General features: G+C 37.9%; 1 protein-coding gene across 2 annotated transcripts in view; it reads left to right on the top strand.

The window, feature by feature from the left end:
• The window catches only part of LOC134655917 (zinc finger protein GLI1-like), a 264,248-nt gene that overhangs the window by 178,491 nt on the left and 68,179 nt on the right, over positions 1 to 17,578 (top strand). For both annotated transcript variants that reach the window (XM_063511421.1, XM_063511422.1), the window contains exon 5: positions 15,001 to 15,149. In XM_063511421.1, the coding sequence (XP_063367491.1) occupies positions 15,001 to 15,149 (149 nt within the window). The remainder of the gene's footprint in view (positions 1 to 15,000; positions 15,150 to 17,578) is intronic.

Below are 17,578 nucleotides of genomic sequence, written 5' to 3'. Positions count from 1 at the left end.
GCATGGCCGCCATCTTGGATTCCAAAATAGTCATCATTTTCGAAATCTGAGCCCCCTATAACCTATAAAACGACATCCATGACGACTTTTATGTCATAGTGCAAGTCCGCCATTTTGGATTCCAAAATGGTCATCATTTTCGAAATCTGTGCCCCCTAAAACATATAAAACGACATCCATGACGACTTTTATGACATAGTGCATGGCTGCCATTTTGGAATCCAAAATGGTCATCATTTTCGAAATCTGCGCCCCCCAAAACCTATAAAACGACATCCATGACGACTTTAATGACATACTGCATGGCCGCCATTTTGGAATCCAAAATAGTCATCATTTTCGGAATCTGCGCCCCCTAATACCTATAAAACAACATCCATGACGACTTTTATGACATACTGGATGGCCGCCATCTTGGAATCCAAAATGGTCATCATTTTCGAAATCTGCGCCTCCTAAAACCTATAAAACGATATCCATGACGACTTTTATAACATACTGCATGGAGTGCATGGCCGCCATTTTGAAATCCAAAATGATCATCATTTTCGAAATCTGCGCCCCCTAAAACCTATAAAATGATATCCATTACGATTTAATGACAGTGCATGGCCGCCATCTTGGATTCAAAAATTGTCATAATTTTCAAAAAAAATCTTTAAAAAAAACAATATTATAATGTGTAAACCGAGCACTTTCATTTGATACCAAACTCGACCATACTTTCTTGCAATTAAAATGACCAGAATAGCAAGACCCCTCACAAATGGCTTTTTAGCATTTTAAGCTCTTCTAGCTCAATAACCTCTTGTTCAAGCCAGCTCAAAATTTAATGACTAAAATATAATGCCCTCGACTATACGTTCACCCAATTTCATTTAAATTAGAACAAATTTACTTAAGTTATTGAGTATCAAACTATCCTCTGAAAGTTCAGCTTAAAAACATTGAAATGCCGGGACGTGCCCCTAGCCAGCCGTGTGTTCAAAGTCGAATGTAAGAACTTCGCTTCGCTTCGCTCGCTCGTTCGCTCGCTCGTTCGATAAGTGTTCCGGGCGTTTGTATTTTAGTTTTTATTTTATTTTGGGTAGTTCCATTTCATAACTTTGACGATAAAGAGGAAAACACCCACCTCACCCCGTAGTGCCTCGTATTTGGGGTGAGAGGGATTTTCATACAAAGGTGATTTTGGAAGATTGTTGGATCGATTTTTTTTTATACGTATTACTATAGCTCCATTTTAAATTGGAATACATTATTTTTGTAGCAGTAGCCTTAAATCCCTTCTCACCCCCCTCTCAAACCTTCTCTCCCCATTCATAACCCACCTCTCCCCGCGAAACCTACTCACCCCGTTTTACGGTAGCCGTTTTAAATTATAACGCGTTTTCTCTAGTTAAATAGAATCTCGAGTAGTTAACAATTTCGATTTATTACGATATATATTTAGTAACTCACAACTTTGGTCACTCGATATTTCAGAAGTATAGGTACGTGCAACATCAAAGTAAATAATATATCGGCCGATATTTCAAGCTTGCAGCAAAAACAGGTCTTAACACATCGATAATGAACGTCGACGCAACTTATCGCCGCCGGAACATAAGCCCCACGGGAGCAGTCTCGCCGCTTCAGCCTCATACTCTCCCGTAAAACTACCACGAATAACCCTTCTCAGAACAGGAGGCGAATTCTGAGTGTAATAACCGGTTATGAATTTGATCTGAATAACCTATACGAATCTGTCCATACTTTAAATAAATTTGTAAAATTATTGATGAAATTACCTATTATAATACTTATTTAAAATATTTTTACACATAACCTGTTACCCAAAAGCAGAAAGATAACACAGATACCACCCCAATGGCTGTTTTAAAATACATATCGTTATTTTTTTATACTTATGTAGACCGTGGAGCATTTGATATGAAAGGTAGCAAAGATGGTTCGAGTACCTACTCTCTAAGGCCGACATAAATCGTCCGAGCGATGTTATCGTTGAGTGCCTCCGTTCGTGAAATCTTTTTTCTTCAACGACATTACCTATTCATCACGTGGAAGGCTCAAAATCGACTACTTTGTTACTTACTTTTCCTCGACGGCCGCCTCTAAGAGATCGGACATCATTTTTCTACGTTCCATTAGGAGTATCGGCCAGCTGAGACGGATGTGCGGTCTGCACAAAATAAACAAACTAATGGTTGCCGAGGAGTGACAAAGAACATCCCGTCACGGCCCAAGGCCTTCGAATCAATGTTCCGATCAATACGGGCCGCTATACCCTTGTTTGATTTGTCGCTCCGAATGCGCCCCGCGTTATTGTACCCGATACATATCTGGCCCTAAGGCTCCCTGAGCCTGGACTGTCTCGACACAGATCGTCCCTGACTGCTTACAATGATTAAGGGCAGGATATGACTGCCTTTGTGTCTTAGCTGCGGTGCAATCGGCTATTGTCTTTAGCGTAGGAATGGGATTCGCAATCTGGGCTCCCGATCGCCATTGTCGCCAGTGTATTAAATTAACTCATACTTTTACTGTTTTATCGTGGAAATGTTATACCTACCTAAAAGGTTTAATCGTCGTGACACATTACGATATTTTTTGTTATGTAGTCTATTCAAAAACTCGACAGATGTTATGGGGGGCATTTAGTTCGAAAAATAACATTTAGTATTATTTTTTAAGGTTTCTCCGTCCAAGAAAAATGGAAAGTTTCATCAAAGTCATGTAATAAAAGATGGTGTAAATATTTTGTGAGCCGCAACTTAAAAGATAGCTTGGGTATGGTGACAGCTGTCATCTCCATACATTTAAAAACCTTTAAACGCAAAATCTCGTAAATCGTATTGAGATGACATGTTTCTTTAAAAAAATGCTATTCCTCTAGGTAGAGTCTGTGCAGAAAGAGAAGAGTCGTGGAATGTATGGGGTCCAATACATTCCACGACTCTTCTCTTTGCGAACAGACTCTAGTTTAGATGTTAAAGTATGAGAGACACTCCATACTTAAGTAGGCCAGATGACAAATTTTCATTTAGGTATGGTATCAATCAATCAGGTTTGTTATTAAGATCAAATGTCTATATAGGACCCATTGCATTAAAGCAATACAAAAGGCAGAAATGATAGTCAAAGTCCGATAGTCGTATTTCACTCGCGAAACGCCCCGAACAAAACGCTATATGAACGTGACGTCAATCGGTCACTGAGATCGCATCTTGAAGTATGAACAAAACAAGAAAATTGCATTTTTGTCGGTGAAATATTGCGTTTATGTATATAGTTGCTATACAATCTTTTTTTTGTATAAAATGTGAAGAATCGAATGGTATCCTTACTTATTTCGTTTTTGAAAGATAAAAAAAACTCAAATTTTGAAACTTTCAGGTGCTGTATTTTTGTATTATTTTCATATATTTTTTTAATATTTACAATATTGTGATAAATTGCTCATTTGCTATCTATTTTACTAGATTTTATTATAAAATTCAACATGTGTCATCATCCCTATTGTCAAAACTTTTTTCAGCTACCATCAACGTGTTACCTATTACGTATTCAATAGATCCTTAAATAAGAAATAACAATATATTGAATTATTATTAAATGATTACTTTTACCAATAATGGCAATTCAAAACTACAAAAAAAATTGATAAATGCGGCATCCTTAATGGCATATTATCTCGATCTCGCGACGCAGTTAGAAGTTTAGTTTAGTTAGTTTTGGTAAGCTGAATATAGTTCCAAGAATACGACATGATTTGCTATAACACTCGTTATTTTTTAAACCAAAAGTGAAATAAACCAATTTATATTGTTGCCCGAATGGCTCGCTCGCTAACTCAAACAATCTTCAATTTCGTCTTACTAAACAATTTTTCCTGGACTGTCTAAAACGAGAAGTAATTCTAAAATTTACCGGCGTACGTTTTAATCGCTCTGTTTGTACTTTCTCATCCTTTTGTTTCATGCTTTGTTTGCATTCGGTCCTCTCTAAATTAATATCGAACGCCTAAAATTAAGGGCACAGAAATTATGTCCCAATAACCCTGAAATCAAAGTAATAACTGTGGCTGCCGGGCTCGCAATTTCATTGCCAAAGGGTTTATTTGCATAAGAGCCAATACTAACACATTCCACGAAAGCAGTATAATACTCAATTGTCTTGATTTGTGTTACTGTACATTTATTGTAAGCTATGTGAGGTCAATAATAGTACATTATTGTCGAGGTTCGGAAGTAGCTACTTGCAGGCTGAGGATTCGTTTTAAACGGACGACCTTGGGAGTCCGTTTAATTGAATCCGAAGCCAGCAAGTAGCCTTCCAGCCGAGTCATATATAGTGCTTTTCTCAAAAATGGTGCAAGAAATAGAAATATTTTACAGAAGCAACGTTCTAATTTTCACAGAAAAAAGTAAAACCATTAAAAAATTTGCTTGCTGCCTTAAAAAAAAAGAAGTGTATTTTTCTGCCGAAAATACGCCAACGTATTTGAGACACCTAATTAGTCGCGGTACCAACATTATAATAATAAGTGCTGATTATCTGTTTGGCTGTTTAATGGACCTATGCCTTCATTGGTATGGCCATTTAAAGTTTTAAAAAGTTTGGAACTCGTTAAATAATGGAATTTGTATGCAACATTGCAGTCCCGAAATCAAGACTGCAATGTTTATAACTTTTTAATTTTTTGAATGACCATAAACTACGCACTTCGCGACCTATTTTTTAACCGGCAACGTCGACTTTGCCGTCCATTTTTGAGAAAAGAGTATTGTATTGTACTCTTAATTAAAAGTCTAGTAAAACCATGGTTTTGCTTGTGAGGTGTAGTGTAGATGCAGGTAGATGTTTATTTAGACCGGCCGTAGTCGTTTGAGTTGTGACTATTTTGATTTATTTAAGATAAAAATACGTTGGTTTCACACAAAACAGATACGAAAAGTAGGTACCTACAATACAAAATTATTGTAACATCGGTTGGATCACCAACGGGTGCATTACATTTTTTATAATTACTTTTCATATATTATAGTTTGATATATCGTTATTTTGAATAACGTAATAAATGGCATACTACCGTAATACCAAATTAACGGTACACAATGTTATTATTGGTATAATGGTCATAAGGTATATTTACACTTCGTCTAATATACATTGCCATAATTATTACACACTCTAAAGCATAATTATTATTTGTTATAACAAGTGATATCACATAATTATTTGTGTGGCATAATAGTTGCATGACATAAATGGGTTAGGTTACGTTAGAACTGCGACTCCGCACTAACGAATAACTAACTAGCAAAAGGAGGGTTAGGTCAGGTTAGAACTTTGGTTTAGGTTGAGTTTGAACTGCGGCCCTCGCAGAATTGAAAACCGTGAAAAAATTGGTTAGGTTAGGTTAGAACTGCGACCTCCCTAGAATAAAAACTTAAATAGTTTGTAAAACTTTACGTTATCATTAAATGAAATATGACAAACAATGTTATACAATATATGTATTTATATTTGATATAATTGTATGAAGTATTACGTTATACAAAAATATATTATAACAAATGTCATTATAAAACATGTATTTATACTAATTAATAATTATATTACAATAGGCATTATAACAATGACAGTTTAGATGAAATGACAATAATTATAACAAAGGAAACGTATAATAAAAATTACATTATAACGTATAATAATATATCAAATGGCGTTATAACAAATGTATGATAGTTTTTATATAATTATATTAAGCATTACACACCCATCACCAACCCATCAGGGTTGGTGCATAGCATAGTTAGTAAGCACGCATGTTCCAGGCATTGGGTTTGGCCTAACAAGGGAGACCAAGTGTGCATTTGTATGTCATGTGTGTAAGTTCAAAATATATGAACTGGTACTGAATTAAAAATACATCCGGGCATTTCGAACCCGTTCGTGGTCAACGAGAGACTGAGAAAAATACGAGTATATATTCCTTTGTTAAAATTAATACACTTACATTGGTTTTGTTATATACTAATTACACTTTTTTTGTTACATTGTCAGATAATAAATTTAAAAAACTACTTTTTTAACGGTGTGATCAAGTGACAATACGACTAACCATTTGAAAAAAGAAACCTTTTAGCCTCGGATAACCTTCCAACATATCAAGTAGTTTGAATTTTTAATTATAAATTTATTTAGTAGATAACATAACATTTGTTTAAAAATTGCATTAATCATTCAGTATTGTAATTCTGTTAAAATTATATACTAAATAACCAATTTGTCTAGCATATACGGCCATATATTCACTATTATCAGTATATATTAAGTGTAGGTTTAATAATTTTAAATAGTTAATCTACTTGTGCGGGTGCGGGTTCGCGATGAATGTTAAAAGTCGAGAGAAAGTAGAGAAAATGTTTATTAATGTTAAAATGTTAATAGTTATATGATTGTTAAAAGTTATGTTATGAAATGTTATAGTGATCGAATGCACCCGGCCGCGATGGTTCCGAAAAGTACACTGAATTTAGGTTAATGCAAATTATTGGTTAACGCGTCTTTTGCTGACAGGGCGCGCTCGCGCCGCACGAGGCTTAAAACGTGTTAAAGGTGCATTGCACCGAACATCTTGCGGGGGGCAAACGATGAGATGAGATGGGAATGTTAAAAGAATGATACAAGGTGATTGTACAATCAACTTAAAACTAGAATATTATTCATTGAATGATATTTTTCTTAAAATTGGGGAGCTTCCCCTGTCCATATGTGTTGACCCACTCATCTCCGGTGTTTGACATGTAAGCACTTTCACTCGCGCACTATTTATTTCTCCTTCACTTACACTTTTCGCTCGATATCGCGCACTAACACTACACTTGTCATCACTACAAATGTCACCGGTGATGGTGCGCCGTGCACTGCAGGGCGTGGAGGCCGCGCTCGCGCTCGCTCGGGGCGGCGGCGGCGGCGGCTGGTTCGGTCGGCGTCTCTCGAACATGTTGTCCGATGCTGCTGGTTCCTCTGGATTTGTTGGGGTTGCCGGAGCTCCTAGAAGTTTCCATTGGCAATGTTTTTTCCGGCAAATTAGTATAATTGCCATTATGATAATTGTGATCCAAAGGCAGTATATGGCAGTGTAGTGGTGTACATCATGTATAGAATAGTCGTTCTCGTCGGGTAGTTGACTTTCCTTTAGCGCTTTTATTTTTTCTTGTATGTTTTTATCTTCATTCCTTTCCATAAAAATTAAGCTGTTGTTTTCGAATTTTTCGACTGTAATGTTTATTATGTGGTTAATTGGGTCGATTTCTGGTGTAGGTATGCTGTCTTTTAAATCTGTTTTACTTTGCATATTCATGTGCGTGTGAATTGCAAAGTTATCTGTTTTTACAATGCAATTCTCCTCGATATAAATAATATTAGCGCGTGCCAATGTTTGTGCCGTAACTCGATCTGAGCATATTGTTCGAAACTGACACCGATCGCAACAAAAATATAAGTAATAATTTGGCTTTGACAGGCTAATCCACTTGTTCTGGCACGCGGCTATGCTTGTTTTGCATTTTAAATTCTGCTTTTCTTCCTTTATACACAAATCCTGGTCGGTGTTCATTTTGTATATAGGGACCTTAAGCGGGCACATATACGTAAACGTGTCTCGTATGATACAAACTTCAAGATCTCTTTCTTGTAACGGCATGTATGCGTCCTTTTGAAGGTTCATTGCTACGTATTTTTCTATGGGGATAACAGATATCATATTTATGTTTGAGCTATGCGGGACCGGAATAATGTTGTAAAGATCGTAACGATCACGAGTTATTAATGGAATGCGAATCTCAAATATCATATATTGGTCAGTCATTCTTGCTTTAACTTTTAATACTTGGTAGATGTTTTGAAGGTGTGTTTGTGTGTTGTCGATTGGTAGGGTAAGGTCGCTTAAAAGTTGACCAGATATAGTGTTCAATTCTTTCTGTAGTTGCTCGGGGCTAATAATATGTATGTTCATTTTATCATTGTAAATGTTAGTTATAGTCTCTAATAACATGTCTTGAATTGTTTTAAGGTGGCTTAATAAATTATTTGCAGTCATAGCTACGACTGTAAATTGAGATATGCTCTCTGCAGCTGTGATTTCTTTCTCCATTGCAGTGGTGTCCTTTTCTAAAGAAAGTAAATGTTGGTGTATTAACTTGTGTTGCTTTTGTATTGTGTCTTTGGTTCTCAAGAGCATGTTATATTCGGCTTCTACGATTGATGTTTGATTTTTCCACATTGTGACGATGTGTTTTTCATTTGTTCTTATAAGACTTATGTCCTTTTGATATTGTTGAGCGAATCTATCATCTAAGACTCCGAATAAAGTATTCGCTAGGTTCCCGACACCGTTGACAAATCCCCGTCTCTTGCGTGTCTGCTGTTTCAGCTGATGTCTGGATAATACTTTATTGTAATGTTGCAGCTCATCGTACGAATGCCGTAGTTGTAGAAGGATGACGTCACAGTGTGAGAGGCTTCTTACTTGTTTACAAATAGTTTCCAATTGTTCGTTGTACTTTCTGTATGCAGATACCCCTTCCCAGAAAGGGCTCATGTCGTAGTACGCAACTAGTTTCCACTCGTCTCTAACTAGCTGCATTGTTCCCAGTTTATCGAAGTACAACCCTTGACCTTCGTTGATAGGCGTCATTTTGACGCAATTTCCGGCTGCTAAAAATGTTAGGAAATAAAATAGCATCATCAACATGGATGCCATGCATCCCCGTTTGGCTGTTTTTTTTGTTTTTGATTGTTTCAGGGTGTTTTGTTCGGCGGGTTGTTTTTCTGGTTTAGGCTTTTCGAGGGGCAAGACAGATAGTTTTACTATGGGTCTTTTGAGTATTCCCTTTTCTGTTTTTAATGTTACTACTCTCACATATCCGTCCTGACCTGCGTGCACGTCGATTACTCGCCCTAGCGCCCATTTTCCTGCCGGCAAATTATCTTCGTGTATGACCACTATGTCGCCTATTTCAAGGTTTTTCTGAGGATCGCACCATTTCTGTCTTGCTGTAAGTAGGCTTAAGTACTCAGACTTCCACCTTTTCCAAATGTCACTGAATATTTTCTGTGTTAAACTCCATTTCGTGCGTGCGTCCTCGTATGTTTCCATTATAGTGACTCCTGCTCTACCTTGCAAGAAATGGGCTGGAGTCAGTGTATTTAAGTCATCAATGTTTTCTGTTAGGGGGCATAGTGGGCGGGAATTTAGACATGCTTCCAGTTGGGCCAAAACTGTTGCGTACTGTTCGTAAGTAAGTTTTTGTTCACCCACTACCCGTTTCAAATGGTGTTTTAGGCTTCTGACTGCTCTTTCCCAGAGCCCGCCAGCGCTGGGCCAGGACGGGGCATTAAAATGCCATTCGATGTCCATTTCGGCGATTTCTGCTAAGAAGTTATCATCTAATGTGTTTTGAATTTCCTTCCACTGTTGTTTCAAAATGTTATTCGCGCCTACGAAGTTGGTTCCTTGATCTGAGTATAGGTGCTTTGGGGCTCCTTTTCTGGCGGCCATCCTCCTTAGAGCTGCCAGGAATGCTGAGCTTGTTAGTTCAGTTACAAGCTCTAAGTGTACTGCTTTTGTGACCATGCAGATGAAAACGGCAATGTAACCTTTCAATGTTCTGCTTCCACGCGCCTTGCTTGCTTTTATGTCAACAAATCCCGTGTAATCGACTCCGGTGTGAAAAAATGGTTTTGCTTCGTTAACACGGGCGGCAGGAAGATCTCCCATCAGCTGATATTGTTTTTTCCCATCAATTTTTTGGCACTTGACGCATTTTCGAACTTGTTGTTTGACCCTATTGTTTCCACCCATTACCCAGTACTCTTCTCGCAGCTTGCTTGAAGTGATCTTGGCACCTCCGTGAAGTGTCATCAGGTGTGCGTGTTCTATGAGTAACGTAGCAAGACGTGACTCCTTCGGAATGATTTTTGGATGTTTCATCTCGTAAGATAAATGCGCTTCTTCGAGGCGACCTCCCACTCGAAGGATACCGCTGTTGTCCATGAAAGGGTATAATGTGAAAAGCTTGCTTCTTGTTTCGACTTTATTTTGCGTACGTAAATGTTCGATATCTTCTCCTAATTCGTTGTTTTGCACACATTTAATTATAGCCAATTTAGCTTTTCTCAACTCTTGTAATGTGAGATAGCTTGGTAAGCGTTGTCGCTTTAAAGTGAATGCCCTCAATATGTAGGCTACGATTCGTGTTACTTTTGTAATAGAATTATATTTCTCTAGTAAATTGTATATGACATCATGTTTGTTATTGTTTTGCGCTACATTCGATGCATATGATTTTTTCTCTTCTTCTGTTGTAGTATATGTTGGTTTTTGAGAACATTCAAGTTCTGACTGGAAATCAGCTAACCAAGTTGGCCCTGACCACCATAGGGAGTTGTCTTTTAATTGAGATGCTGTCTGTCCTCTGCTTGCAGCATCCACGGGGTTCTCTGATGATTTTACATAGCGCCATTGTTCTTCGGGCATCACCTGCTTTATTTGTTCTACGCGATTTGCGACAAATGGCTTCCAACGGCTTGGTTGACCTTGCAACCATCCAAGGACGATTTTAGAATCACACCAGCCAAATGTCTCCACTGTATGCTGTTGTAAAGATGTTTTTATTTTTGCCATTAGCTTCGAAAGAAGATGTGCTCCACTTAATTCGAGCTTTGGAAGTGTTAATTGTTTCTTGTGTGGGACGACTTTTGTTTTCGCTGCGACGAGAATTGGTTTTGTTTGATGTTTAATCCGTGCATATACTACACAGGCGTAGGCTTCCATTGATGCGTCACAGTACCCGTGCAGTTGAATCACGTCATTTTGTTTACATAATAGCCATCTGGGTATTTTACATTCATTAATTAGGTGAATGTCTTCCTGTATTTTGGACCATTCCCTGTATATTTCCTCTGGTATAGGTTGATCCCATTGAACGGTCTGTTTCCACACTTTTTGGAATAAAATTTTGAGTTTTGTGCTAAGCGGGGCAAGCCAGCCTAGTGGGTCAAAAAGTTTGGAGATGTCAGATAGGAGAGTTCTTTTTGTTGGTTTGTTTTTCTGTTTTTCAATTTTACATTGAAAGGTAAAAATGTCTTCTGCTGGATTCCAACTTAAACCGAGTGTTTTAGATATGTCATCTTGTTTAAAATTGATTAGTAGGTTTTGGTTTTCTTGGTTGTTTTGTATATGTTCCAATACTTCTTGTTTGTTTGAGGACCATTTCCGCAAATTGAATCCTGCTGTTTTTAATAGAACTGTTATATCGTTGATTAATTTTATAGATTGTTTTATGGAGTGCGCACCGTGTACTAGGTCATCCATGTAGAATGATTCTTCCAAAACTTTCGAGGCTTCTGGGTAGTTGTCTCGTTCGTCACGGGCTAGCTTCTTTAGCGTCATCATGGCTAAAAAGCTTGCACTTTTTGTTCCGTATGTAACTGTTGTAAGCTGAAATGATTGTAGTGTCCCGTGCTCGTCTCTCCAGATGATTTTTTGAAGGGGTTGGTCGTCCTCATGTACTAGGATCTGACGGAACATTTTTTCTAGGTCAGCGCAGAACACAAACTCGTACTGCCTCCATTTTAGTAACAGTGTTTGTAAATCTTTTTGTAAATTTGGGCCCCTGTACATTAAGTCGTTTAGTGAGTATCCTGTTGATGTTTTGCTGGAAGCATTATACACGACTCTATACTTGGTAGAAAGTGATTCTGCGCGTTCCACAATGTGATGAGGATAGTAGCACTCCACCTTGTTGTTGCCTACGGCAGGTTTCATATGCCCTAAGTCGCTGTATTCTTTCATGAAGGCTTTGTATGCTTCAGCTAGTTTGCTTTGTTTCTGGAGTTTCTTTTCCATGTGTTTGAATTGAGCTATCGCTTTTGTTTTAGAGTCTCCTAACTTTTCTTGAAAGTTTGGTTTCATGGGAATACGCACTTCATATCTGCCGTCCACTGTTCGTTTTGTATTTTCTTCGTAATGTTTTATGCATTCTAAATCTTCCTGTGATAGATTTCCTTCTTCCATTATGTCTTCCACTTCCCAAAACTGTTGTATCTCTTCTAAGTTGTTTATGATAATGTTACAATGGTAGGTCTCCAGTTCTTCTTCGTCGTTTCCGCTTAAAAGCCATCCGAGTTGGCTCTCTTGCGCGAGAGGCTGCAACTCATTTTCACCCTTTATTTTACCATCTAAAATTATCTGAGCGTTTATCACTGATCCTAGAAGCAGATCTACTGGACGACTAACGTTGAAGTCTGGATCGGCCAGGTTAAGATTCTGTATCATGGACCACGAAGGTCTCGAAAATGTTTCGCCTGGTAGGCATTTCACAACTTTGTTCATGATAAAAACTTTCGCATTAAATGTGAAATCATTGTACATCGACATACATTGTATTTTCAGTTTGCCCTTACAGTCGTTTTCTTTTTCTCCCAATCCATAGATGACCCCAGAACACTTATCTCGTTTTAAGTTAAGTATCTGAGCGGCCCGTTCTGTTATAAGTGAAATTTGGCTTCCTGGGTCTACCAGGGCCCGGAAGGTGTGGTAGGTGCCATCTGCTGCCTGCACTTTCAGTATGGCGGTAGCTAGTAAAGTTTCACAGAATGAAGTCTGTGAAATGTTTGTTACGTATTCCATCTGTTTATTCGAAGTAATTGCATTCGTTGCATAAGTTGAGGTCGATGACTGAGTTGCTGCTGCTGCACTTTTTACACATGCTTCGTGTAATAATGTGTTATGTTGACCTGAGCATTTCTGGCATGTTTTATTTGAATTGCAAGCATTTCCATTATGACTAAATAGGCAATTTATGCATAACGCGAGTTTATTGACCGTTTGGAATCGTTTTTCCATTGGCATTTGCAAAAATTGTCGACAACTGTAGATTCCGTGTGGAAACTTGCACAACGGACATTTGATACTTGAAACGTGCATAGTTTTTGCAATAGTTACATTTCCATTGCTTTTGTTGGCTCCACTATTGCTGTTGTAATAAGGACGATTATTGTATGATTGCATAGGCTTCTTCGTGTTGTTGGAGGTCGATGACTGTTGAGAGTTTGTTCTGTTGATTAGAGGTTCCTGCTTTCGGCGAGATGTTTCGAGACTTGTAAACTTTCCTTCTAAGAAATCGAAGAAATCTTTTAGTACCGGCAATTCTCTTGAGTTTTTCAATGACTCTATGTAGTCTTTATGTGTTTCAGAGTCGAGCTTTTGAGTTAAAATATAAACTACCAATGGATCCCACGTACTAATATTTACCCCTAAATTCTTAACCGCATGCAGGCACTCTGTCGCCGTGTCATGTAGTTTCTTTATTTGGGCTAAAGTCTGCTGCTGCATGATAGGGAGCCCAAATAGTATGTTCATGTGCGAGTTAAATATTAGCTTAGTGTTATTGTACCGATTGTTGAGAATCTCCCAGCAAACTACATAATTATCCGAACTTATCTGAAGATGTTGAATTAGACGCTCTGCTTCTCCTTTTACTTTTGACTTCAAAAACTGCATTTTTTGAGCGTTTGATAAGGACGAATTATTGTGAATTGCTTCACTGAATAAATCTTTAAAAGAGACCCAAGAATTATAATTTCCGTAAAACGTAGGGATGTCTAAAACTGGTGTAGATTTAACTTTATGCTTTACAGACCATACTTTTTTATTAATGTTTTTCTTCATCATGTTGTAGGTTTTTTCGTGTTTGTTGAACATATCTTCATACGCCGAATCACTTTGGGAGTCCTCGCTTTCCATTTCCCAATGCAAAGTATCGATAACTGACCAACGAGCCTCCAATGTTTTGAGAGCGTCCTCGAGCTCCCATTTCTCTGTTAATAGGTCAATCTGAATGTTGTTCACGGTCCGCGCAAAGGCTTTTATGTTAGCTTGTTGCTTTCGCATCATTTCGTCCATCTTACTTTCTGTTCCCCTCTGCTGTTTGCTAAGTTTATTACCTCCAACTTCAGTGACGGATGTTGGTTTATCATCCTTCGCAGATGCTTCTGCCCGGTCCTTGTTGAGAGTTGTAGACGTGTTCGTTTCTGACGGGTTGAGGTCGATCTTAGATTCCATGTTCTTCTCAAACAATGCTTGATACCCTGCTGTTAGCTTCGCGTGGAAAGTAGAATACGTTTCCTTAGTGCTCTCATAAATCCTGTTAGTAAAGTACGAATTAGACCGACTCTCTACCATACTTATCTGTTCATGGTTAAACTGGAACTCGCTCCATAATTCGTTTAACGTATCTAAACGCGTTTTAAAATATTCAAGCTTCGTCTTCCTGTCCGAACTATCTTTTTTAAAGTTCGAGAAAGACGCCTCAATAAGCCGCTGAATCTCTCCTTGACGTTGAATGTAAGCCATCTTGACCGACGACGGTTAAGTATAATAAGGAAAGATCTTACTTGAATATCTCTTAGCGCTGCTCTGTTACTGCCAATACCACCACTGTTGCTGTTGAGACTCTGCTACTCCTCTCCTTCAAACGCTGCAACCCTCACTCGTTGAGTTTAAAAGTTCGTTCACCTCACACGGCTATCAACCACAGTATCAAAACGCGCGAGATCCGGCTCGAAGGACCATGTGCGGGTGCGGGTTCGCGATGAATGTTAAAAGTCGAGAGAAAGTAGAGAAAATGTTTATTAATGTTAAAATGTTAATAGTTATATGATTGTTAAAAGTTATGTTATGAAATGTTATAGTGATCGAATGCACCCGGCCGCGATGGTTCCGAAAAGTACACTGAATTTAGGTTAATGCAAATTATTGGTTAACGCGTCTTTTGCTGACAGGGCGCGCTCGCGCCGCACGAGGCTTAAAACGTGTTAAAGGTGCATTGCACCGAACACTACTTCTAAGTTACCCTCAGTTGCTCAGCAAACATACTTCCAACAAAAAATCCCTATACCAAATTGTATCAGATATTTTTATTGTTTCAGAATGCACGACGTCATCCTCGTCATCGGGCGTGACGAATAGTGTCGCGACAGTGTCGGTAGCGGTGGCGGGCCTGGAACGCTCGCCCACCGTCAAGAAAGTGCGCCCCAAGCCATGCTCACCCAACCGTCAGGGCCCTCAGCAGTGCCAAGTAAGATCAAACATCATGGTAACGTCAAACTGAGATTAATTGCAAGGTTTAAAATGAAAGCAAATATAAAACTACTGCAGGTAATGGATTCAATTGTTTAAGCGTAATAAATTTCAAATTCAACCTGGTTTTAAAAACCTTGATCTCAGATTGATATTGAACTGACATTACTTGCATCATCATCATCATTAACTTAAGAGTTATTCTCTTGTTGGTGGAGTATCTTCCAGCATTCCCTATCTTGCGCCAGCTCTTTGACTTACCAGCTCTGATACGACACGACCCCCACTTTTTCTTTCACTTGGTCTAGAAAGCTGCGTATGGGTTTTCCCCTACCCCGCTTGCATCCTATCCGCCCCTCCAGGATAGTTTTAAAGAAGTGGTCGTGTCGTATTAAGTGCTTTATCCGCGTCTATTTGTAATGGTGTTCAGGATAGCTCTCCTTTCATTCACTCTTTTTAGCACCTCCTCATTCGTTATCCTGTATCTCCAGCTAATGCCTTCCATACGCCTCCAGCACCACATTTCAAATGCTTCCATTCTCTTTACTCGGCGACATTACTCGCATTAAAGACAAATTGTATAAATATAAAGAGCTGCTGTATGAAATCTAAAATAATAATAAGCGTAATTCAGGCCGCGTCAACGATACACGCGTCGGTGTTCCGGTTAGTTTCCGCCCATAACGTCCGATGGACCGAGACGATTGTTTCTATTTGTCTTCTAACGTTACAAAGGACAGCGAACTGCAAGCTCACTGGACGCTTAAGTGGTTTCATTCATTGCGACAACAAACGCCATCTTTACTTTCATTGCTAGTATAAATTATACCTATAATTTTTTATTAATACAAGTTACCGTCAAAAATATTTCCTTGGTTTCATTTGGTACACATTTTTATAGTTAACTGTAGGTACTTCCTGTCCTTTGCACGTCTATCAATTACTTCTCGAGACCTTTCTAGATTTTATCGAGGAGTTCAGCTCCATTGCACTATCACTATTTATGTATATTATCATTGAAAATTAAAATGACTGATGTACGTACACCAAATTCTTATTCATTTTCAACTGTATTAGACACCGGAAAGTGGTTTAAACTTTAGTTTCAACATAGTAATCGAAAAATATACAACTGTAACTGTAAAATTCAGATAAGGCATGTAAAACATTTAGAAGTTTACAGCATTAAAGATAACAGGCAATAAATGTCCAGAATAATGTTGATTCAGCTGTTTAAATGTGTAGAATTACCTTGTTACGTGTCTTAAAAAGATTCCCGAATCATTCTCACGTAGTTAAAGGCTGCGTAAATATTTACCGATGTAGGCGGGCTATTGTAAACGCTCCTAATTGCCACTTACAAAGCGAACAATAATGCGAACTCCCAACTACTCTTGACTTTACTTCAATAGATTTACTGCCAGACAACAACAGAAAAACATTCTGGATATTAGATTTATCCTATTTAGTGATGGTGTCTCCTAGTATTCTTAATAAAAAATTAAATCTAAATGAACAGAGCACTTTTTATTACACCAAAATGATTAGTTAAAACTGAAAAAAAATATATTTGAGTTTTATAGGTTTCATGATTTTCAATATTATCAGGAACAAGGCTGTTGACTACTCGTAGAGTTAGTTTCATTCACAGTTCTTCTTTTTCTTCGTGTAGAGGGATCAAACTTCTTAAAACTAATTTTTGTCTGCCAATGCTTTGTCACTTCTAGCCCTCATTCACAGTTAAGTTTAATAATACTGGGTGTTTTTTTTACCTTAACCAAAACTCGGCGTAGATATGCGTTCACCAACTAAACCAAGACGTTTTTTATGTACCTACTTAATTATTTTAACATGAAGGTCTAAATACCTAACTTATTTTTTGTGTTCAACTTTGCAACTTAAAATTAACACAACTCTGCCTGTAAAGCTTTTGAACAGAAACACTCTATCTTTTGATCTTAACAAAAATAAAGGTCCGATTATCAATAGGGTGTTTTTCTTCCATCGAATGGTATTTAACAGACGCGGAGAAATCGAGGAAACGGTAGGAAGAGCTAATACAAACACTAAAAGGCGGTGAGTGTCTCATTTCCGATCCTCTCCCTATCGAGTCACGCGAATAGTATCTATAATATTATATTACCGACATTTGCTAAGATGTAATATTATAGATAGAGTTTGGTAAAAATGAAATAAATATTATATTACAAAGTAACAAGTTCTTCTACGTAAAAGTATATAATGTAGTTTTTTCGTGGACTTTAGGGTTTTATATATCGTTTGACATATACATGTAAAAAAAATCATAGAGAGAGCACTTTGTTAATTGACTATATGAAATCTTTTGTCCATTAGAACAGTTTACTGGCCAACGAAGTTGCTCTCTGGGCCAACTGTGATTTATTAAGCGGAATCCACGTTTGGTAT

This window comes from Cydia amplana, chromosome 17, assembly GCF_948474715.1.
Source record: "Cydia amplana chromosome 17, ilCydAmpl1.1, whole genome shotgun sequence".
In the NCBI taxonomy this organism is placed as follows: Eukaryota; Metazoa; Arthropoda; class Insecta; order Lepidoptera; family Tortricidae; genus Cydia; species Cydia amplana.
This window is presented reverse-complemented; position numbering and strand designations above follow the sequence as displayed.